The sequence below is a fragment of the Ambystoma mexicanum genome, chromosome 8 (assembly GCF_040938575.1).
Source record: "Ambystoma mexicanum isolate Mex_15411 chromosome 8, UKY_AmexF1_1, whole genome shotgun sequence".
Taxonomy (NCBI): Eukaryota; Metazoa; Chordata; class Amphibia; order Caudata; family Ambystomatidae; genus Ambystoma; species Ambystoma mexicanum.
In genome coordinates, this window is record NC_090929.1 from 1,244,656,903 (window position 1) to 1,244,682,827 (window position 25,925).

A 25,925-nucleotide genomic window follows, 5' to 3' on the forward strand; every position below is an offset into this window, starting at 1 on the left:
CATAAGGGCTCTGTGTGCGCGCTCCACTGCAAATCTCTGCAAGAGTTTTTCAGCCCCTATTTCTTGTAAGAGTAGGTTCTCTACATAGTCTGTCGGGTCTTGTCCTTACTCTCCCTCCGGCAGACCCACCACGCGGATATTGTTGCTTCTTGCTCGCCCTTCCGCTTCCTCCGCCCGAGACTCCAGGTTGGCAACCTGTTTAAGTACATGGATCTCCTTTACGTTGTCGGTGCTGGTTTCCGTGTTGGTCTTCACCGCACTTTCTAGGCTGCTCATTCGTTCCGCCAGCCCCCTGACATCTTGCCTCAGCAGGGTGACTTCTATGCCCCCTGCATCTATTTTGACCTCCAGGGAAGTGCGCAGGTCTGACATCGCTATCCCCCATGAGTTTTTCACTCCGTGATGGCCGCCAATATATGATGGTTTTCAGTCACTGCAGTGCCCTCCGTTGCTGTCGGGTCTTTGGGCGTGATGGCCGCGGGAGATTGAGTTTTGGCAAAGATATCGATTGTGGATTGCTTGTTCTTGTAATTGCTCACAACCCCTCGCATCGCCATCTTGCGGCCTCCCTTGTGCTCTCGAAGTTGCCCAAACTCGGGTGTGTCAGCCATGCTTCTCTGTGTCAGTTCAGCGCCGATGTGCCTTCTCACCCATAGGGCAATTATCCCGGATGAGCCCTGGCGTTAGCTTATGCTTGTTGAGCCCTTACTCAGATTGGGTTGTGCCCTCCCATGTATCAAGGTGTCCCACCGTGTCCTATAGGCCACGCTTTCCCATTATGCAACCACCTGACTACAGACTCCATGTAGTCAGTTCATCATTTTCTGTGACCCCATCCACTGGAGGTCACCATACGTGTTATGCTTTTATTTGGCGGCGTCCACCTTTCATTCCTTGGCTACTCGGAGGGCAACTGCAACTTATAGCCCACAGCTGTATCAGCAGCTCCTTATAGTTTCAATAGGGCCAGTTTAGTGTTTGCCCCATGTGTGTCCCGATTACCGTCGCTGCCGGGTGTCCTTGTTCTCCCTCCTCTTCAACCGTTGTAATACGCTGTGTGCAGCCGCCGTGCACCGTTCGCCGCCGCCTCTTACAGCAGTCCACCGCTCGCTGATCGATGCCGGGGAAGCACTTCATGCATCCATCCCGGCGCGGCCCATTAATTCCAGTGGGGCTGCGCAGGGTTTTGTTAGGGCGCGCACCTCGCGCCAGCGCTGTGTCCCGGGCTCTCGATCTTCACGGGTTTGCACCGCTCGCCGAGCGCTGCAGGGCTCCTACTGCGAGCGAACAGAGACCACCCAGCTTAACGCGCCAGGCCCCCGTGCCAGCTCCACTGTCCCTGGGCCCTTAGCTTCCAGGGCGGCTTGCTCTCAATGTAGTCCGCGTCGCGGCTGACGTGACGCAATGTAGCTGCTCGGATTACCGCCGCGGGGATTCCGCTTTACTTCGCCATCATCATACTTTCCCAACGGCTGCCAGCTTTAGTATGCCGCTCCGGGTGCTGCAGTTTCGATTCCTTTGTAGTCGGCCATTTTGTGAGACAAAGAATCCAGCAGCAGCCGTCTTCGTCGAGTGAATCTTCCTGAATTCCACCCGCGGTTCACTCGATCTTCTTACAGTGTGCAGAGCACACGTTCCCCTGCATATGCAACCAGTCCTGGGCCCAATTGAGCGATTTTTAAAGGTAGTTTTCACGGATCATTGTCGGATCCTTCGGAGCTGCCAGGAAGCACGTCCTACTCCATGGCTGCCCAAGCCACCCATTGGAATAGTTGTTTGTTTGGCATCAGTTTTCCTGAGGAGACAAATGTTGTTCCTGGTAGCTGTTTTTGTCAAGTTAACCACGCTCTACTAGGCTACAAGGAGGAGCTAAATAGCTTTTAGCCCCCCTCAATTTCGAATCTTGCAAGTTATTGTCCCATTTCATATCCTAGACACACATAAAATGTGCATTGTCACATGTGCAGTTCTTAGCATTATTTGCAAATCACAGACTTAAATGCCCAAGTAATGCCATCCAGTACCTGATATTGCCTATATGCATGGTATGTCATCATATCTAAAATACTGCCTCACATCTCCCGTTGCTCTACTATATAAGTGCAGCCTCGGATGCTCCAGACATGTTATTACCCCATATGCATTGTATAATTCACCATATGTGATGTACTCATTCTCAGCTCTATTTGCTGCTATCAGTTGCCACGGTCATATTCAAATGCCCCATTAACACTGTCTGTTCAGTGTGTTCTGGTCATGGTCTGGTCTCTGTTGGGAAGGTTTTCTCTTTTAGCAACTTTCCCTCTATATTCTATGGACGCTCAATCATTTTGCTTGTGTTTGAACACCATGTCCTTACGTTCTGCAGTGAAGTGAAGCCTTTAGCTTCACTCCATTGGCCTTGAAACTGGCTAGTCCTTCAGACTATCAGTACTGGGAAACTGTTTCCCTTTTTAAATGTTATCTGTTTTGGGTAACTTTTTCATGCTGCACAATGCATCTTGCAATGCAGTGCAATGGGGATACTTTTACACACACACACACACACACACACACACACACACACACACACACACACACACACACACACACACACACACACACACACACACACACACACACACACACACACACACACACACACACACACACACACACACACACACACACACACACACACACACACACACACACACACACACACACACACACACACACACACACACACACACACACACACACACACACACACACACACACACACACACACACACACACACACACACACACACACACACACACACACACACACACACACACACACACACACACACACACACACACACACACACACACACACACACACACACACACACACACACACACACACACACACACACACACACACACACACACACCTTTTAAATGTGCCTAAAGGACAAGCTGGTGACAGCAGTTATATTTTTAGTTGGCTTTCTCGTGTTTACCGCGTTTGGCTATTAACTGTGGCTAGTGTCGTAATATGGCCGCGCTACGAGGTTTTTTGCTTGTTCTTTGCCCATTTTGTTCCTTGCCTTGCCAGGGCAGGAACTTCCTTTTATGCTCATGCATTTGCCTGGGAAAGTAGTGCTTTTCGCGAGCTAGTGCATGCCATATCCACATACTGGTGCCGAAGGAAGACCCGTGGACCGATCCTGAAGAGGCCTGGTGACCAACTCTTGCTGCAGTCCCAGTGGAGCCCTGTTTGGCTACTGATCTTGGAAGTCCCTTGTTGGTGCTTCGACCCTCTAGACTGGTGGGAACAACCAGTCTTGACATCTCGTGGCCCTACAAGTTGAGTCTTTGGAAGTGTCCCAGGGCCATCCAGTGGGCTGATTAGCTCCAGTTTGGCTATTGCGGTAGCAGCATCTATGTTCTGCTTTTCCACTCTCAGGTTCAGGGGACTTTTGCTTGCCCTGCAAGTAGCCTTCCTTTAAAAACGGGTTCTGAGATGGAAGGCTTTCTTCAACCGCAACAACCGCGGTTGCCTGCTGTCGCTTTGCATTAGTGGCCATCGCTGGAGCCGGCTTTCCCACATCTGTTCATGTCCTTAAGAGTTCTGCATTGGTACCTGCTACATGATTCCACCGGAAAGGGTTGCATTTTGCTCCTGGACCCGACTGGAACTTCTCTTGCACCCGAAGCTCCTAGGCATCTGCGACAGGAATCAACAGTGGGAAACCCTACGTCCAAGCCTGAAGAAAAAGACTGAAGAACTTTGATTTGTTTGATAACTCTTGGTTTTGCCAACACTTGGTGCAAAAGCCCTCCAAAAGCTAGATGAGCATGTTGCTCACCATTAAACTCTTTGGACAACCTTTTGGACCCATCTTCACATCCTCATGAACCTTCCCCTTTCTTTTTCCCAACTCCTTAATCTCTTTGGATTGTTTGTGAACTTGTGGGCACAAGGCACCATTCAACGTAGGGTTGGACTTTATAAGTTAGGGTTGCTATGCCTGTGGACTGCTAGTGCTATAACTAATTACTTCCCTTCCAGGCATTGTGGGGGTGAATTGATTATTATGCACTGATTAACTGTGATTGTATATAGGTTTCATATTAGTATTTTGTGATATTAAATGTTCAGAATCCTTTTTCTAGTGTGTGTTTGGGCCTATAATAAATATAGTATTTGTATAACTTATTGTCTAATTGTAATCCTTGATTACTTCACTGTGTGGACTCATTGTGGAACCCTGACCCACTCAACCTCTCCTGAAATTTGGCCTTGGCCACTCTCCATGCTACCTTGATTGGTTTGGCTAAACTCCTAGAGGTTTCTCCCTGTTCATTATAACTAGTGTGGCCTCCTAAACTCTGCCGCCCAGGCCCGAGTTTAGAAATCCATTCTAACAGTCTCCATATCTAATATGTCAGTCCTTGCATACATACCCCACATGCCTCCTGCTGCAGCTCTGTTCTGGCACTGATCTTCCATACTACCTCTGCTGACGCATCACGTGCGCACCCCATCAGTAAGTCCTACTGTACGTTTGTGCACTGCGCTTCTGTGTTCACATCCAATGATCCGGTTGATTGTATTGCTGTTTTTGAGATCCTATTGATAGTAATGGGCCTTACACCGAAAAGATAAATGTCTATACCTTTGCTTTTGTTTCTACAGAGATGTACAGTTATCACCTTCGCTGTTACCTATACCAGGCAAGGGGGCTTATTGCTTTGGATCAAGACAGTTTTTCAGGTAAGCACAAAGACGTCTACTTGCACAGACCTTACTTCACTGAAATAGCTAATCCCATTTCTATTCCTGAAATAGGATGCTGGTACATTTGTCAAACTGTTCTTTAAGGTTTATGGGAAAGAAGTGTATACCTGTCATTTTGTAGCAATTAGTTGACACCACACAAGTTGTCCTTATTCAATGCGAAGTATTTAAAACCATGAAAAAGCTTGGAATAAATGCAAGCCAACTAGAGGTCCTGACTACAGTGAGTGTCCATAGTGGCAGTGCTTGTTGGTTACTTGCCCCTTGTGTTGGACATAACCTTTGTGCTCGAGCCACTGTTGCTACCATGATTGTAATTTAATTGTTGAAGGAAACTTTCCTGAATAAATGGCACTGATTCTGTAATGAATAGGCCCCAGCAATGACATTTCTTACCCATGTGCCTGTTTCATAAACAAATGCCACTGTCACGTCATACCCTCTATAGATTATATAACTACTATTGTCTCGACAGATGTTACGTGGTTTATGACATTTCATTAGGTTACTTTAAAAAAAACGTGTAACTTAAATTTGATTGGGGGGGTGTATATCTTTGTATGTATATGGTGAATATTCAGAACCAGCCCTGTGGGAGGGTTCTGAGAGGCCACCCTAGTTGATGAACAAGCTATTTGATACTTGGGTCTAGCCAAACTCTAGTAGGTAGTGTGGACCCAGCAGTAAAACAGACTTCAGGAGCTATGGGGGTATTGTAATAATAGTTAAACCACCATAGGACACTGAAGTAACCCTGGGGTTCCAAATACTATTGTATTAGGCCTTTAAAGAAAAGAAAAACAATGCTGCAAATTACATCTACACCAATGAAAACCATCCATGTTATTTGGCTTCACTCAATCAAGCTGTGTATTTAATACATCCACTTCTGTGCGTGCACATTATTTCATACTCTTTCGTAAAATGACCTAGATGGTGGTCATTGTTGAAATTTTGCACATAACTAATGAAGTTTGTTTATGAAATAACTGTTAAGGAATATGTAGCCTGATGAAAACCATTAATTCTAAACATGTATAAAAGTTTGACACACTTGATATAACTTAGTTTGAGGAATTGGTAAGTGTATTTTTTTCACCTTGGATTTCTGTGCGGTTAGTACGTTCTAGTTAGCAATTGATGGAATTTCCAGATGGATTGTGCCTGTATTTCCTTAGACACTCTTGTTCACTCTCCTCCATTCACTCTCAAACGCAACTCTCCCTGATCTTCGACCCTTCCTCCTCTTCCCACCTTCTCCGGTTTTCCCATCCTGTTCTCCCTCTGGTTCTACCTCCACTCCTATGTAGCTTCTACTCCTTAGTCTTCCCCTGTTCTCCCTCCTTCCTCTACTCCACTTGTACCCTTTAGCTTCCTCTTCTTCCCTCTCCATCCTTTTCTACTCTCACCTCTTGCCTCTGTCCCTCCTGTCTTTACATCCCTCTCCCACTTACCTCTAGTACTCACTCCCTCCTGCTGCCCTCTTACTCACAAGCCTTCCCAACCCCACTCTATACCTTTCGCTACTCCATTCACTCATCCACCCCTTCTACCTTTCCTGCCACTCTTGCACACACTCCCTTAACTCCCCTACTACACATCCCCCTGCCTCCATTACTGTTCTCCACCACATGCTCTCACAATCACAGCTACTCTTTCCACTAGGTACTACTCTCTCACCCACTATACCTCACCTGCACACACATCCAGCTGCTCCACAGACTTCCCAATGCTCTGCTCCATATTCGGCCCTCCGCCTGGTTTTGCGGTGCACCTGCATGCCTTCTGACCTCACCCGAACACCCCACACATTCTGCAGCATTTACATGCTTTTTTATACCCAAGTCTTCCTGTTTTTCTTTCTCTTCACCCACCCTCTGTTATGAAACACTGTTCGCAGAACACATGTACAATCAAACTGATAATCCACTCACCATGTATTGTATCGGAGAAAAGGTAGGGCTGGAATGAATGGTAAGGATAGGAACACTGCCGGTACGGAATGAGGATGTAAAATATAAATATGAACACAGAGCTCCTGGGCAGCACGAGGGCGCAACTAACAGTCAAAGAACCGACATGGAACTATGTCCAAGACCAAAGGTGTACCAGGAGGAGTTCAGAGGAAACTGTGTACACGGGACCCAAGCAGAAGTCCAGGATCAACAAACACAAATAGTACCAAGGCATCACAACCCAGAGGGTAATCCAAAAAGGCAGGTCGAAGGTTTGGGCATGTCAAAATGTATCTGTGGCAATATATAATGCACAATGAAACGCTAGACTCATCTATCAAAACGAGCAGATATCTTATAAATTATGGCAGACTCTATAGGACACAGGGATGACAGTAGACCTGGAATTCGCTAAACCCAATAAAAACGAGGAACAGGGCAACTCAACTCAAATGACACTGCCAAACGGGTAAAGACAACCTCGGGCCTAGTAATTCAGAACAATCTCTGCACTAGACAGCAAGTTTCTCTTGGAGAACCAATGCTCTGAACCTCTAGAATAGATAGTCAGCTCAGTAGGCACTTGAACGAAATCCGGAACAGGGGTCTCCAAACAATCTGCAGACACCCACACATGCCGATATGCTCACTCTCCTCTACACCAACAAACAAGAGAATGCAGCTAAACTCCTCATTCAGTTCGGCCTAGCTGCACGCATACCTACTCACCTCCATGAGCGCCTCAACAGTCTTTAGAACGCAGCTATACTCCATAAAGAAAATCAGCTTAGCTGCACGCATCTCATACACAAGCGCCACTACTACCAGAATGCGGACCCCGAGGTGCTGCACACGTTCTACTCACCTTCCACAACCACTGCACCATGCTTAGTATTAGAATGCAGCAACACACCGCACTGGCTGCACACATACTCTGTGCACCCAAGCACTATTTACTACCCTACTCTCTCCACTGACCTGGGCTACAGTCCCAGAGGTCATTCAACCCACAGCGCTTTCATATCATACCAATGGTATATAAGGCGCTATACAAATGCACAATAACATAACATGGTTTGTTGAGCACATGTTCCATTGAAACACAGTCTTTTGTTTGTTTTCCAACTTTCTTTTGACATAGCGGCAACGCGTTGACAGGGCAAGCATGCCATGTCATGCTGCGTCCTGACAATCCACGTTCGCTGCACGTTAGGTGCTGGGTGTAACAGATGCAGAGTCCTTGACGCCATGGCCACTGCCACTATCTGACATAGCGTCCTTGGTAACGATGCATTGAGCAGCGAGGGCGCCTGTAATTCTTGACACTCTCCCAGTTGTGTTAGGCAGAATACTGCAACCATTGGCACATCCCTGTCCTTCCCACTCCCCCCCCCCCCACATAAAAATGTTACATTGAAGAGATGTGTAGGTTTTTAAAAGATATATGTATGTTAAGTTGAATACATTTAAAAACGCTTCTTTGAAGAACCAGGAGCCCAATTGGCTATATGCTCCACCTGTCTCTGGGGCTCAATCTGTGTAAGACTTTTCCCTCAGGTGTGGGACGCTCCATTGCAAAGGTACAAAATAACGTTAGCCCTGGACGATTTTTCTCTGTGACAAGTTGGACAGTCTCTGAGATGGTCTTCACTTGATTCGGTATTGGCACTTCACTGGTTTCAAGTTGCAGTGAGTGTTGCTGCTTTTCCCTGATAGGACCCAGATTGTTCGGCTCTGCCGGGAAGGTGTTGGTGGTGTTCGCCTCCCCCTGAACTAGTTTGGTCTGGCAGTGCATTTTGGTCTGGGTAGTTCTGAAACTGAGAAATCTGCCCAGAATAAAGCATGCATGGGAATGGATGATTGAAAGTAGTTTGGTTAATACATGATTGAAAGTAGTTTGGTTAATACATTCAGGGCATGTTAAGGGGACATTTCAGGGACTGGGGCCCCTCACCTTATTTCTGCAGTAGGACAGGCTTCGACATTCACCCTGGTATACTGCCCAACCAAGGCTCGGAAGGGTCCCAGTTCCCCCTGACATGGTAAAGGGCCAGACCCTGTCACACAGGGCCCAGAAGGCCAACCAGAAAAACAGGGCAGAATTAGGCTTACAGTACAGACCTATATGTTTGCATTATGTTAGGGGAGTTTTCCTAAGGTCCCACTTGCAGGTAAGACTTTAGTAGGCTATCCCAGTGGTCTGTAGATTCCCAACTCTTAGTATCAGTTATTACTCTGAGACCTTGGTAGAGTGGCAGAGCAGTCAGGCTTATCTTAAGAGGAAGATGTGAGCTGTAGGTAAGTACACTGAACCCAGTCAATAATGCACATCAAAGAAGCACTTGCACACAAAGGTATATTAAAATATAGATGTATTAAATGTACATAAGAGTTACTGCTAAATACTTGGGACAATAAACCAACACACAAAGGTATACTTTTCAATACTTTCAAAGGGTCACTTCTTAGTTGATAGTTGCTGAACGCATACAATTGTTACAGGGGTTTGACAGTTCTCTCCGTAATACTGCGCACAAAATAATACAGTAATTATATTTAGTCTGCCTACACATATAAAATAGTGATTTTTGGGAAGGAAAACACTAACCAACTGTTATCCTAGCAGAGGTTTTGTTTCTAGAGGCTATGTCGGGGCGCAGCAAGTCTTTAAAAAGTCCAAAATGCAACCCTAGCTAAAAGGCAAAATCTTGCAAAGGAGTACAAATCAAAAGGCCCTGTGCATACTTTCTAGTCTCTGCGAAGACAAATGCAAGAAGGCTTAACCAGCGTCAGAGACCCTGTTAAAGGAACTTGCTGAAGGGACGCAAGCAACGCCTTGAGTCAGACGTAAGAGGGGTTTCCCTGGACATCTCTACGTAAACTCCAATGCTCTGGAGCGACTTTCTGTAATCGGTTAAGAAATACCTTTTTCCCCAAAGTAGGTTGGGTTAGAAGAAAATGTTTGTGATGGATGCTCTGTGATCTTGCAGCTATAGACCGGACTCCGGATTCCTTGGTCTGAGGATGAAAGGCAGGAAAATGGACGGGATCTCTCAGCAGCCTCGTGGGAGGGTCTCTGGCACGACTTTCAGCAACTTCTCTGGCCACTCTGCGGTTTTGGCGCCTGTTAGGCAGAAACCTGTGCAGTTCCCTCTGGGACCACTGCAAAAGATTTAAGACTACAGGTGTTTGGCAGTAAACCCACTTGGTAGCAGTCTGTACCACACAGATTCACTTGGTAGCTGTGGCTGAGCAGTCAGACTTCCCTCAAGAAGAGTTAGGCAGTATACAGAGTATTCACAATAGGTCAGAAGAGCACAGTAGAACAAGTAAACACTGACCAGAGCTTGGTGTAAAAGAGATATAATTATTTATTTAAAACCACATCTAGGAAAACACACAGGCACTAATAGTAAGCAATTCAAAAACACGGTCACTAAAAGATATACACTCCCATAGAGGAATTTTAGACAAGTCTTAAGTAAAGCCCCACTTATTTTCAGACAGCGGTGAGCGCTTAACGCAGATGGCACTCTAATTCGTTTTAAAAGGGAGAGAAAAGCAGAGTATAAATTGAAACAGATCCCAACACTTTCATAAGAACAAAACAAGAGAGGGAGGCAAGTAAAACCGTGAAGTTAGATTTCTGAAGGCCGGATCCACTTTAAGAGGATCAGAACGAAATGTGTCCAAGGTCACACGGTTGAAGTGCACAAGAGTCTTGCAAATGTTCAAAAAAGAGTTGGACCAAAAGAAAGGGACCCGTTAGGTCAAGGCGGCCAACCCAGTCCAGAAGGTTAAGGGATTATTACCTTGTAGCAATCTTTAGAAAGGGAGGTCTGGCGGGCACGGTACCTTAAAGTGGTGAGAAGACTCCAGCGGGGGCAGTTGTTCCTGGCAGCGGATGCAAGTCAGTGCTTCGTCCGGGGGAAGAGAGTATCTCGTCTGGGAGGAAGACAGGAGTCCGTTGCACTGCCAGGGAAGAAACCAGCCGCAGAGTTCTCAGGTAAAAGGAGCGGTCCTTTTATTCGCGGTCCAGTGGTAAGTGGCTGTCCGGTTGCCGGGGTGCTTGGCACGGGCAATTCGACCACAAGACGCCCTGGGATGCGAAAAGAAGAAGGTAGACTGGTTGTGCCCACCAGTCAGGGGAAGAAGCCTCTCCAGTCGGAAGATCTTCTCTGTCGTCGGGAAGTGGTGAGTCGGTTTCCGCAGGGCTCCACCGATGGTGTCGTCGTGGTAGGTCGGCTCAGCTTCTCCCTCGTCGGATTCTCAGGTCCTGTGGCGACTTCTGAAGTTCCAGTCCCCAAAGCCCTGCTTTTATGCAGCACACCCCCATTCACTCAGCCTACCTTTCAATCAAACATGCTAAGTGGTGAGCCGGCCGGCTCACCACTTGGGCCAATCACACAAGAGTGCGACTTGAGTTACCAAGGTAACTCAGTCCAGGGTGCCTAAACCCCCTCCCACACCCCCTGTGGTACCCAGACAGAGTGGCACCACTTTTGGAGGCTTCTGTGGAGAAGCCCGCCAAAAAGTGGAACAAAGGGCTCGACTTGGGTTGGAGCCACAGAAGAGAACACAAACGCCATTTTAGAATCGAGTCCTGGCAAAAAATACCAACCGGCGAATTAATATTAATTAAATAAACCGGCGGTATGTTCGAGGCTATGAGAATTAAATAATTAAAGTTGGTAGCCTCGAACAATGGGAAAATCCCATAGGGGTATATTCGCGGTCGAATATAAAAAGTAGTATCCACTGCCACCAGCCAAAACTCGATCAGGGGGGACGGAGATGTGCCCCCTCGACTAACAGACCCCGGGGCAATCGAATTGCCCCGACCAGTACATCCACAATATGATGGTTTGTACCGGTTTCTGTTAATAATTTGGGACTAGTAAAGCCAATGGTGACTTTACATGCCCTGGGAGACAGTAGTCAGTCCCAGGGTATGGAGTCTATGGTGGGGTGTCACTGCACAGAGGGTGCTGTGTAACACACATAGTAAAAACACATGAGACCCTATGGAGTAAAGGACCCCATAGCCAATAAAAACACATTAACAGTCAAAGGAACACTATAAATCATGTCCAAGAGTGGGAGAAAGAGTCTCACTCTTGGCAGGAGAAAAAAACAAACTCCAGAAATCCAGCAAAGCTGCTGGGGGACTCACTAGGTTAGGAAATTCAGCCTAAAGAGAGAATTCTCCCTAACAGCGCCTTTTCTGTAGCACCAACAAAGGACATGATTTGCCCGGCCAATCTTCGCTTCCTGCAGTCTCCCACTCTGATGAGGGGGGGTCTGAGCGTATTGGATCGGATCTCTGGAGTGTCCTTGGGGGCTCAGCAAAGACTTGGACGGATTCAGCCTTTTCACAATGATGCACTCGAAATGGGCAGCAGGCTTCTGGTATTGGGGTTCCACAGCTATGGAAACTCACTGGATCTCGGGAGATGGCTTGTTTCAAAGGTCGTCTTGGGACTGGTTTTTCCCACCAGCCAAAGGGAAGGAGTCATCCTCTTTGGAGCTCATCTTGTCGCAGTGAAAACTGGGTCAGGACAGCAGTGGTCATTTCAGTTTTGCAAAGGGTCTGTAGGCATCTCTGGTCCTCTTGTTCTTCGGTTACTTTAGCTTCCAGTGGTCGACTTGCTTTTCACCCCAGCAGCCTCACTTTTTATACAGTTCCAGCACACACTGCTCTGCAATCTCTCCGCAATTTACAGAAAGGGGCGTTTGGCTGTACAATCAGGACAGCCAGACCCCCTGTGGGAGCTGGTTCTATTCAGGCACTCTGGCAGACAAAGGACAGGGGGCATGTGTTTTCCTGCCTTCCAGAATGGTAGAAGAAGGGCTAACAAAGTACAACCATGCTGCTAATGGCAAAAAAAGAAAGGAGGCCCCAAGTTGGTACTTGGGTGCCCTATTTTGCACTACTGAGGCTATGGACATAGCCTGCTGTACAGAATTTACATAAATAGTTGGTAGAGCACGTCCACTGCCACCAGCCATAACTAGGCGATTGTCTATGTCACTAAAAAGTCACAGGAGCAGAGAGAAGGGGGATACTAGGTATACGTTTGGTACTCCATATAAGGTGGTGTGTGCCAATCTCTCAGACTATAAAGTTATAGGAGAGATGCCAAGTCCTTAAGAACTGCAGTTACTCTAGGATAAAGAAAATTAATCTCAAAGGAGGACCCCAAGGGTCCCCAGCAACACTACCCATAAGGAGCAGTGTGCTGCATTAGTAAAATACAGGTGCATTTAAGAGCTATGGAGAAAATAGACTCCATAGTACAGGTAAAATACAAATCGTAGCGTTCCAAAAGATAGCGCCTACAAGAATAAATGAGTGTAAAAAGCTCCACTCATTCAGGTTTTAAAGAAGTCCAGCAAAAAGTGCTGTGAGTCTCGCTGGGAGAGGGGATGAAGCATACAAATGATAAATCTCCCTAACACATTACGCTTCTTGAAACGGAAATAACCAGCAGTTTTACAAAGTGACGCAGTAAATTTCAGGCAGGTAGGTGTGTAATGCAGTCATATAAACGCACACGATAAATCGGTGGTCTGAGCTAGTTCTTGGTAGAAAGCTGCAAGGGGGTCCAGGTAGAATGCCATAGTTTAGGTAATGTGACGAATGCTTGGATGTCATCCTTTCTCCCCTAGAAGGGAGCCCCTTCCCATGAGGCCAGAGAGGGTAGGCCTCTACCCAATAGTCCCCCTGGGGGGTGGTACTCAGTGGGTGGATCTCATTGGGAGGGATCCCCCCTTATGGGACTACGAGCGACTATCTGGGGAGAATGCAGCATCCACAACATAACCACACCTCCTTTGCATGTGCTTTGCAGTGGTTACAAAAAATGAATGCAAACAACATAATGTAATAAAGACATGTTCAGTAACCTACGTAGAGAGCAGTTGATATTCTGACGTCAGTACCAAAATTAACTTGGAAACTTTCAAACAGTGACTTTGTGTACAGTTCCGAGCTAGCAATCAATTACATTTGTATACGCCTCTGATAATGCCCCACCACTCCCATTCATCAACACTTTTCAAACATTAATAAAATAATCACTGTGCAATGTAATCATTCCAATGTGGGCCTTGCATCCGGGTGGGCAGACATCTCCTGTGTCAGTGCGTTCCATAATGCTACCACCTCGCTGACCTCCCTCAATCCTCTTTACACTGCCCTGTGCCAGAGGGTAGTCTCAACCCTGGCCCGTCTGTGTAGGTCACCCTACCTTGCATCAACACTTGGGTGCTCTGCCGACTTGCGGGCCATGGCAATTTTGAACTTGGCTAGCACGCAAATTAGATCTTTCATTCTTGTAAGATGTGTAGCTTCTTGCCTGTGCAGGAACAGCCCCAGTAAGCGCCCCTCAGGGGGCCATGTGTGCATAACTATACCTCCCTTGGAGACACGGTTCACAAACCCTGACCAGAGCTCCTTTATCACAGATCAAGTACATAACATGTGCAGAATGTCTGCAGCCAAGTCTGCATCTGGGACGGTCCAGTGTGTCTGCACCTCAGAACTAGGATTATTTTATAGGGGGTCATGTATGCCCTATGTGTAACAGCAAAACAGGAGGTCATAGCTGGAAGGTTTAGAATAAATCTTTACTTCTGGCATTTCCCTGGCCAACCCTCCAGACCATTGTTCTTAGCCTGCCAAACCATTACAAAAGGGGAAAGACCCTATTCAAATCAGGCTTGGCCCTACCCCTGAAGGGGTAGTCCAGCCCGAACTGCTAGGTCACATCCCTTCTGCACGAGACCACAAGCATCCCCAGGCATGTTTCAGCCTTGTTGGACATCATCAGTGAGTAGTAGCTTGGGTCTCTAGGCCTAGCAGGCATGGGACCCAGGTCTGGGCATACCCATCCCACTTAGGGTGAAAATAGCAAAACAAAAGAGGTGATGGCTGGAAGGTTTAGAATAAATCTTAACCTCTGACATTGCTCTGGGCAACCCTCCAGACCATCGTCCTTTGCCTGCCAAGCCATTACAAAAGGGGGAAAGACCATATGCAAATCAGGCTTTGCCCCACCCCTAAAGGGGTAGTCCAGCCCGAACTGCTAGGTCACATCCCTTCTGCATGAGACCACAAGCATCCCTAGACATGTTTCAGCCTTGTTGGGTGTCATCCGTGAGGAGTAGCTTGGCCTGCACAGCCTCCTCATACCAGAAAGGTATCCCAGACAGGAATAACTGGCTGATTGTGACAGTCGACAGCCAAACTAGGGCTAGTCTGAGAGAGTTGAATATGACCACGATTGTTTTCAATTTTAGAATGAAAAAACTCAGCAAGTGCATCACAGTGTGACTGAGAGGCAGGACATGTTGGCAGGAAGCGGGCAGTAGATGAGAAAGATTTAACAGCAAACGGCTCCTTCGATTGTTGAGAGCCGTTCGCCATGAGGTTTTGGTTGTGAATGAGAGACCCCTTTGAAGGCCTCTCACCATCCTCGTATACCCACCCCGTTGTCTGAGCAACATCTCAAGGGTATACCCCAGCACGAACATAGAGGCAACATGAAGGCGGACATGGTTGGTCCATGGGCACAATCTGAATAATTGGCATTATCAGCACTTTCGTGTTAATTGACAAAACCTCTTGGATGAAGTTTGTAGGGCACAGAATACACGCTGAACAGAACGAAAAGAAAACGTAAGGAAAAAAGTAAAGAAAGGAAGAGAAAACATTTTTCCAAACCACTTAATGATCGCGTAACACCTCAGGGGAGGCGTGCAGCAGCGAGACACATTCAAACTGGTGCTTTAATTATGAACATGTGTAAGGATGCATGTGAACTAGTGTCTCTGTAGGCTAGTGTGCTAATGATGAGAACTTGAATGAGCACAAGTATCATATTCAAATTTTATGTATTGTATTCATTGATTGCACTTGATCAGCCGACACATGTTTCGTCCTCCGCTCATTCTCAAGGCTGCAAATGCGCTTAATACTGATATTCAAAATTTGTATTGCACCACATTGGTTTGGTTACAAAACATGTGCATGATTGAATATTCATCATAAAACTTGTTCAAAATTTGTGAAATTATAATACATGCGATGTTTCCAATAAAACAAGGTATACAGTGATCATTCCGTGATCAAAAACCAATAACAATACAAAAAAAGTTTTTCAATCAACCAGATTTGTGTTCTTCATATAACAAGTCCCAGTAGTAATTTGCCATTGTTATTTCAAAATAAACTAAACCCAACCCCGTCATGGGGAAACAATAACATTTCGAAAAACAGAAATAAAAATTAAAAATTATAAATTGGAAGAAAAGCAGAACCATAAATTAGTAACCATATTCCATGATCATTGTATACTCCTAGTCCAAAAGGGTCTCATTGAGATAGACCTATATACATTTGTTACCTGAGATAACTCATTTGCAACTAAAATGTAACAGATTTGTAATTGACTTAGAAGTATTTATTCTCTTTGTCAATTGTGACAGTAACCAGTTACCCCTATTGTCGTCAAATAGCGTTAGGAGAGTAGTTGGACACTCACACCCAGGTGATTGTATTACATAAATAACTGCCCCCTGTAACCTTCTATGTGTGGAAGCATACAAGCCAATATCTAAATGTATAATATTAAAGACACACACTTTTCTTTATATTCCCTCTCCATAAATCACAGTAGGGGGAGGACAGTCAATACGACCCTGTTTGGGTACAGTAATATAAAATCAGATTTGGTCTCTTCTAATTCACTCGTCCATTAGTATAATGGATAATATAAATGTTATCTCACCCCCCAATGATTGTTTGAATTTTAGCCGCCCAAACTAGGAGATACTCCAAAGTACTGATTTCTGTTCTCCGGTCATCTGTATGGATTGAAAAAAGTGTGTATAGAAAGAAGTTGTAATGGATCTACACATATTAGATATTATAGAATAGTAGTCAGAACTGCTAAAAGTAATGAAGTCCCAGAGCCTTTATTAGGTTCAAATTGACTTACCTATTACAAGCGAAATCCTCTCATGTAGAGCTGATACGTGGGTGTCCTGTTAAGATTCACCCTTGGCGTGCCACGAATAGACTATTCACAGCCACCATTTTATAAAAGTGTAATTGAGCGCGATGTCATACGCTGTGTGCACGTGACGTCAGCATGTGTCCGTTCCAACGTCAACAAAATGTTGTTGCTCACATCACGATAGAAGCTCAGCTTGAGATAACTCGACGTGAAACTAAAATATGAATATCCATACAGAGATATTATGTTGACCCTAGATGTGATACATATTCAGTTGAACTGTGTGCATTAAGCTGGTGCCAAGATCCGATTTTGTATAGTGTATTAATCTCGGATACCATTTGGTTGGGTGCTCTTACGCTGGTTTAAATTGTCCATGTGTGATAAGATTATATTGATATATTTGTTAGATTCCAATTGTAGGATGGTTTCATGCAGGTACAATGTGTGTGTATCCTGTTAGCTGGTTGTCATTTTCAATTGTCATTATTTTGATGTGCATGATTATCTAGAGATCCTAAAGTCCCAATTGCTAGATTGCATTTGCCGGAAGTATGTAAATACATAGTTGACTTAAGTAGCTTCTAGGTGTGATATATTAGTGACTGTTCAGCCGGTCTGAGTATACAACTATCCTCTTACAATAACGGCGTATTCCTGCTGTATACAATTTGCATTTTGTGATACATTCACCAATTCTGGACATGAGTTCTAATTGCCAAAATGTATTGTACTTCCCAAAAAGACATTCATTTCATGTTCACAATTTAATCCTGTTATGCAGCGTAGTTTACAAATCATTTGTGATTCCAATTGCCTCAACAGAAGTTTCCGATCTCCACTCCTTATGTTGCATTTCACTTTTTGTAAGCCAATAAGTGTATACCATTCTTGTTTTCCATTTGGTGTAATTCTTGCTAGTGAGCCGCCAATGGTAATCGTATGTCTTGGCTGTTGAGACTGGCCATATGTTCACGGATGCGCAATTCTCGTATCTTGCTCCCAACATAAATTCTCTTAAATAGACAAATAATTGCATATAGCACATATTTAGATCTGCAATTAAGATCTTGAATTCTTATAACTATACCATTTTCACATACAAATGTATTAGTATCAGAGTTTCCATATCTGCACATGCAGCCGGTCCACATTTAAAGAAGCCTTCGGTACGCCTTTTCATCCAATCACTTGCACTGCTACCGTAATCATCCTGGGGTTTAAGAAATGATGGCTAAACTTGTTTCTGATGATCGGTGCTCATGTGTAGATAAATGTTGGTTTCTAACCTATATATTTGTTTAAATCCTTGTCCATCTGTAGTATATGCCAATGTTTATTCATCATTGCTGTCCTTTGAGTATTTGGTAATGAGGCTCACCTTTGTAGTTTCTCCCTCTGTCTCACAATTGGGTTCACCGTGTTCTCACTGGCTATGTTTTTTTGTCTTGTTGCATACATTAGATATGCATTTTCTTGTGTAACCTTTTTCATAAAATCTATCACAGTAATTTTCATTCTTCATCAAAGTCTGCATCTAAACTGCAGTTTCTCCGTGCCTGATAGAATTCTCCAGAGGGAATATTCATAATGGTAGATTTTACGATTGCAACTTGAGGCAAATAAGGTAGAATTACCTCAGTGAGTTTTCTAAAGGTTTTGCTTGCAATTTTGTTCGCAATAAAAATATGCAGATCTAAAAAATAAATCCATTTTTTATCAATGAGGCCTGTTAATTTCAGACTAGTTATGGTTCAGATAATTCAGAAAACTTTGAAATATATTTGCACTCCCATTCCAAATCAGAAATCAATGAAACGTTTCCACATGACAATTTGATCCAGGTGCCGACTAGTTGCTAAAGCCGTGGTTTGCTCAAATTGCCCCATAAATAGATTAGGTGAAAACTATCGTCCTATAGCTTCTCCCGCACACCCTTCTCCTAACCCCACAGGGTAACAAGCAGCAGCGAGACACATTCAAACTGGTGCGTTAAAGATCAACGCCTGTAGGGGTGCAACAGCAGCAGTCAGTCTGCCAGGCAAGCGCCCAGAGTCGGAACTGTGCAAACTCCAGCCTCCCACAGTCTAATTATTGATGCTGTTCTTAATCATTTTTAAATGTTTCTTCATTTCAACAGCTGTGTGGTGCGTCTAATCAGTTCCCCTTTACTGGGAGTGGTGCAACTCCATTCCTATCCATCCAGTTGTGTGCCTCCGTTGTGCCTTCAAAGAAGTGCGATTTGCCTTTATGTAGCACCTTAATCCTGGCAGGGTATATAAACATGTACTGCAGGTTCCCCATACGGAGCCGTTCCTTAGTGGGATTAAACTTGGCCCTACATCATTGTGTTTGCAGTGTGTAGTCTTGGTAGATGGAGAGTTTAGAGGAGGCCTTTAATCATGCCCCCATCTCTGCAGAAAAATGAGCATTTGTTTTGTCGTCATAATTCATGCTTCTCCCTATTAACGGCCACAGGGGCCCCAGGGGGAGGTCTCTTGGTCAAGGATCAATGTGCGCACAGCCTTCAGCTGCCCTCCTCTGGGCTGTCGCTCATTTGTTATGGGGAAACTGACACATCCTTCAGGCCATCAGTACTGGGGAACTGTTTCCCTTAGTCTTCGACTATGTTGTCATTTCTTGGTAACTTTTTATCTATGTGCCAAGTACCTTACAGTACCGCGCATAGGGGTCCCTTTTGTTTTATGGCCCTAGCCACCCTCTAAGGATTTTTCAGTGTTAGCACAAGTGTGCCTAGGACGAACTGGTGGCAGCAGTTTACGTTTAAAGTATTTTTACTTTGTTTTTATGGACCATACCCAGTTTACCACATTTGGCCCAAGACTGTGGCCAGTGCCGAAAATGGCTGTGCCACAAAGTCTTTTGTACTGTCCTTGGCCATTTTGTTCCTTTGCCTTCCCAGAGGTTGAGACTGGGTATTCCTTATTTGGGCATGCAGCCTCCCGCGAAAACCATATCTTTCACAGGCTCCTGCATGTCACTTGTGCTAGTGCCCAGGAAGAGGGTTGGGAGGGTCTGGTCCCAATCCACACTACTGGTGCCAGTATGTCTGGTAGTCATGAATGACTGGAACCACCGTGGGCCACGTTTGTCCCACGCCTGGTGAGCATGCAAAAGAGCAGATCTTCCAATGGCTAGCTGAGATTTGGGCGCAAACCGAATCTTGGATAAGAGAAGGGGCTCTGCATCCATTCCAGGTCGATCTACTGAGGTTCACACCGAACTTCATAAGGAGACAAGTATCCTTAACAAGAAAGCAGACTCAAGGAACCACTGGTTACCTGCTAGAAAGGTTTGACAGCCTGACCCTGCTGTTGTCCCTTTGGACCCCTGCTTTTTCATCGAACCAAGAAGGCATGCAAGGGCGCTTCACCCCTTTTTGGAGTAGTGTGAACAACTTCTCTCGGTACCTCCTACTTACCTTCGCAAAGAGCCTCTTCGGAAGTGTTCTTGGGCCAGCCAGTGAACCATCTAGCTCGAACAGGAACGCTGCTGTCCCGAGTTGAGACTCAAGACTTTGGGAATCGATAGCTTGTGGTCCTGGGCGCACTCCTGCTAGCTCTTCTGGGTCATAATTTGAGTGTTCACTTGCACCGCGAGCATTTGCGGTCCCTGTGTTGCCCCGCTGTGATGACCATCGTTGAAAGTGCCTGCAGCTCTGTCCTACCGTGTCCTAAAATGTGCTGCACCGGAAGTAGCCTTTTCCTTTCTTCAAGAGCTGAGTAAAGGCTACTGTCCTGCCATGGACGATCATCCCGTTCCGCAGCTGCTGAGAGCATAAGCATCCTGAAACTCAACGCCTACGAGGGAAGTAGGCTAGCCTGCCAAAGTTTGGTCCAGACTGTGTTGAGGGTCGGTGAGTACTTTCCTAACTTACCGGTGGTCCTCTGGCACATCCATCTCTTTTTATGCACAAGACTCCCTCAAAAGATATTCAATTTGGCTGGGATTGCCTGTGGACCCCAGCTATTCCCAAATTCCGAAAGTAGCTCTATCCACGAGGGTAAAACATTGTCCAGGTGCAGACACCATAGCCACAATTACCAGCAAGCCCCGACCACAGCTTCGTGTCTGGCAGAGGCTGACTGGCAAATCGATGTGTTCTACTGTCTAATTGTAAGCCATGGCAATGGAAGGTGGTGAGGTGCAAGGAATGGTTTTGGTTTTATGGGCAATTAAAGGGTCTGAGTGGCAAGCAATTGGTGACTGAGAAATTTGGGCAAGGGAAGGTGGTGTGTTCAAGGTAAGGGGAAGAGGTTTGAGGTAATAGTTAAAGGACGGAGCAAAAGGGGAATGGAGGCCTAAAAGTTAATTGTAACAAATGGGGCCATTGAGAATGTGTTGCAAGGGAAGAACACAAGAGGATGATGGATCAGGAAAATAGGGTAAATGAGATGGAGGTAAACATCTGGAATGTAGATCAGCAGGTTGATTGTTCCTGAGATACATGGCTGACCTGCATGCCATTGCACTCCATTGTGGGACTGGTTTGACCCCTTTTCTAGGGGATGCATACTTGCTATGATCAGGTGTTTCAATTACTACTTTTCTTACATTTTTTGAGGTTGCTCGATCTTGTGGCTTTGTGATTTGAAAGTACACACAATTGTACAGACTAAGATAATAATTGTAGTCGTTTTCATTATAAATATAATCTTAGTCGGTTTCTCAGATCAATTTGCCTCAGAAAACAGTCGATGAATAGATTCATTGTAGATTCATTGGTGCTTTGAAAAGACGGAACCTTTTTCACCAGAAAAATCATCTTCCCCTCTAAATTTAGAGGCGCGCGGAGGTGCAGCCCTGGGAGCATGCGCTGCCCTGACTCCACCCTCCGGCGCCACACCTCAGTCCCCATTTCCGCGTCGATGCTAACGGGCCGAATTCACCAGCGCTCCTGGGTTTGTTTTCGGCCATGTAATTCCATGCGCAGATTCTTCCTCTATTTCTTTTTTTGTCTTTTTTCAATAGGTACTGGATCCTCAGACACCACAACTCCCCCTAAGGCACATGTCGAGTTCGACAGGGTTCAGCATGTGCCCATCCTGCCACGGGCTCTTCCCAACTTCAGACCCCCACGCCCTCTGCCTACATTGCCTTGGCCCAGACCACGGTTGGCAAGCCTGTTCGGTGTGCGGCTTGCAATCCTCGAAAGCGCTGAAGAACAGACTAGCCAGGTGGAGGGAGCTCTTTCAGCGGTCTCCTTCTGAGGATCTGAAGAGCTTTGTGAAGCATCGAGCCAGGCTCGAGGTAGGGCCTATATTTTCATCTGCACCCTGCAAGGGAGACTCCTTCCCAGGGACCCTCCTGCGCGGGAGGGAGCGGTCAGGTCCTTATACCAACACGTGTACCGAGACTGTACAGCTACCGGCCTTTAGGCTGAGGGGTCCTCGGATCCTCCCGTTGCCAAGGTTGATGGGCCTCTAGGCTCTGTTACCGGGCTTGCACCCGAGGGGCTCTGCCCTTGTCCTGGCATTATGGCCGAGGGGCTACGCCCTGTTACTAGCAGTACATCCAAGGGGGCACCTGAATGCAGCTCTAACTACCCCCGGGTAGAGGTTGCTACTCGGGCATGTGCCCAAGGAGCGGGGCAAGTCGCGTGCCTCACACATGAGATTTGGCAGAGGCTGGCCCCAGCGAGCCGTGCAACAAGTTGCAGCCACGTGGTAGGCAGCTCAACAAAATGGCCGACGTGCCAGAAAAGGACACCCGTTTGACGCCTCTGCAAGACTTTGGCAAAGAACGAGTATCGAGGTGGGACTGGCATCAACCAGGTACGTGGCCTACGGCCTACCCTTCTTATGCGCAGGGCTGTTTTCCCTTGCGTCCATATGTACAGGGTTGGCAGCGGCCTTGTCTGCCTCTAGCTACCCCGTCAGTGCCATCCCCCTACTCCTCTTCGGCCAGTGAGGACCAGATATTCGAGAGGTTCCTCGGCCTCATGAAGTCTTCAGATATGGGGGCTATCATCAAGGACGCAGTCAGGGAAGTCCTTCCTGCTATGCTAGCGGCACCACAGGCTCCTCCACTGACTCCTCTGGCCCCGGCACAGCTTCCTTCCCCGGCTCCTCAGCCTACTCCGCAGGAGGTTCCATACCAGCCTCTTCCTCAGCCTCTGGCCGTGGTCCCGGTGCCCCAGCCTCTGGCTCCGGCTACTCCTCCTCCGGATACTGATGAGGAGGATGATCCGGACACACCATCAGCCAGGGCCTTCCACAAACGTCTCTCGGGCCTGGCGGAATACCTGGGCCTCCCCCAGCCCCAGGTACAATAGCCGGCAGAAGGCGTCCTCGCTGAAGTCCTCACGAGGCACCCTTCTGCCAGAAAGGGAATTCCACTACAGACCAACGTGGTGTCCCTCGCCAAGAAGGGTTGGCTCAAACCCCACTCTGTCCAGCCAGTCAACCGCCACCTGGACGCTAAGTAAAGACAGATGGAGGGGTATACACTCTTGCTCTCCTCACATCCTCAGCCACACTCCTCGGTGATCGCTGCATCATCACTATACTTCAAGCCTCAGTCGTCCTCGTCATCTACGGCGCTGTTAGGCAAGGAGCAGAAAACCTTGGAGGCATATGGTAAGAAGCTGTATTCAAATGCTTCCTTGCATCTGCGACAGGCCAACGCAGACGCCATGCTGGCAGCCGCCAACCAGAGATTATGGCGGGAAATTGCTGACTGCCTCCCGGAACTCCCCACTCACAGCCAATTACGTTATAAGGCGGGGCTAGCCGAAGCCAAGCTCGTGGCCCAGGGTATTGTGGAGTCCACTCTGGCTCACATTGATACCTCTGGACGTGCCATCTGTAGTGCCACGGACATGAGAAGGATGGCCTGGCTCCGGGCAACCAAGTTCAACCCAGATGTCCAGGAACGTATTCTAGACCTGCCCTTCGAGGGAAGTGACCTCTTTCACTCCAGCACAGACGAGGAGCTGGACAAAAAGAATAGCTCTCAGACGGCTAAGTCTTTATCCATTCTGACAAAGACCACTCCCAAGGCATACTCCCAGTCTCAGCAACGCTTGGATAAGGATCGCTCATCTGGAGGCTTCCGCGGCTTCCAGGAACGGAGGTCTAGGCCGCTGGAACGCTCGCCGACCCCAAGTCGGCGCAAGCATCAAAAGGGTGGAGGGTACACACGGTACAGGTGTATGTTTTGTGTAGTGGGCGGGGAGGCAGGAAGCCAGGTATGGGTCTTTTGCCATGACGGCTCATTTTTGACTCGGAACACACCAAGACCTCCCCACCCCACCCCCCCGGCTCAGCAATGGCTCTGCTCTACCAATTAATTTTCTAACATTGCCACGGCTGTACATTGTTCCAAAACTAAAAATGGGTTGGGATGGGAGTAGATGTAGCCTGCTGTCAAATTACAATCTGCAACACAATGAAAACTGGATTCAAATACCAGCTTTCCCATTTCACCAATTCTATCATCCTGGTGAACTAATTACTGTTTGGTAAGTGGGAGAATTTCCGGGGGTCTGGGTCTCTTAGAGACCACAAACATGACTGAAAAATAGTTTTCTTAAAAGGAAAGTATTGTCAAGAATGTCTAATATATATACTTGAGAATGTGAGGGAGGTGGGAGAGTATGGTATTGAGTTTACTTGTTCTGGAAGTTGGGGTCGATGCACTGTGGGCTTGGGCCATTGCACTCTGGGCTAGAAAAGTGAACTTGCCCCAGGCCAAATGTTCCCAGTCCTCCCCTGAGTGGCGTGTGGCCACAATTGTTATAGAGAATTACAGTAATGACAGTTCCACTGTTGAAATAGTAGTGACATGCACCTGCATTTCTTACAGTTAAATGAGTTTCATTCATTTACAAAAGTCACTCGGTCTGTAGGAAGGAAAATTAGGTTATTCAGCGCTATCCTCAGTGATTTACTTCTTAGCAACACTTTCCAAGGCTTCTTATTCTTTAGTAGTCCAATCCCTAGCTAGTCAAGAGTTCATCAAAGTCAGTCTAGGATGGGCGCAAAAGACTTGTGCAGCAGCAGAAAAGGCAGATTCCTCGGGATACTTTAGTTAAGTTAAATAAAATGCTTCAGTAGAATAACACTTAATGGAGACCTGGCAAAGGACTCACTAAAAGAGCACATGCTGTTAAACCTGGGCCAGAGGTATGGCTGGACACCCAAACGCCTAGTATCGCACACTCCAGTCACACTGGAGCGACTGTTCAGCTTGAAGCAAGTTCTTCCTTCAGCCCCACAGTACCTTAGTGTGGTTGAAGAAAATGCAGCTGGATTCCTTCCTGTGCAGCACAGCGACAGACCCGGTCTCCGGATTCCTCTGTCCGGTGATGAAAGGAAGGCTCTGAATGGGATGGCACAGCAGCAGTCGTGAGAAAGGACCCTCAGCAAGGATGTATTTTTATCAGCTCCAACAGTGAGCGGGTACCCCCAGTTGATCTTCCTCAATTCTGCAGTCCTGCACTCTGGTGAGGGGATTTGGATGAGTGGAAACGTGCCTGCCTCTGGAGGTCCAACTGGAGCTCACCAAAGTTCTGGCATGATTGGTTCATGCAAAGACATTGCACTGCAAATGGGTCAGAGGTCCTCTGGTATTCGCGGTGTGCAGCCCCGAAAGATCACAGCATGTTTGGGGATGGTTCGATCTGCAGTTTGTCTTAGGGCTGGTTGGTCACACCAGCCAAAGGGAAGGAGCCGTCCTCTTCAGAGCTGCACTGTTGATAAGAAAACAGTGTCAGGACAGCAGTGCATCTTTAGCTTCGGATCTTCTGTTCCAGTGATCGACTTGCCTTCTGCCTGCAGTTTACAGGAAGCTCCCAAGCAGACCAACAGTTATAAGGTAAAGTCTGGTAAGTCTGTTCTGTGCACACGGGTGTGCAAAAAGGTGCAACCAACCCCTAGAGGACATATGGGAAGATGCCCATCCAAATTGCTCCAGTTCAAGGTTTGCAAAGCAATCCAATGCCGAACTGGGGTAAGAGGGACCTGCAGAAGCTTACTGCCACTGGGCCCTGAGACACCTGTAGGAAAATACAAATAATCCACCATGCCACGGTCCAGGGGTACATACTTGTGGTTCCAGATTTGGAGTACCTAGCTCAAGAATGGCAAAACAACAAAGTGGGTACAACTCTTCTTTTCCAGGACTGAAGACCCAGTCGACACAAAGAAAGTACTGCCCTTC

At 46.7% G+C, this 25,925-nt stretch overlaps 1 protein-coding gene across 1 annotated transcript in view; it reads left to right on the forward strand.

Moving 5' to 3' along the window:
• MYOF (myoferlin) overlaps window positions 1–25,925 on the forward strand; it is a 1,388,224-nt gene that overhangs the window by 923,961 nt on the left and 438,338 nt on the right. Inside the window, exon 31 of the mRNA XM_069611360.1 lies at window positions 4,667–4,744. Coding sequence (XP_069467461.1) covers window positions 4,667–4,744 — 78 coding nt within the window. The remainder of the gene's footprint in view (window positions 1–4,666; window positions 4,745–25,925) is intronic.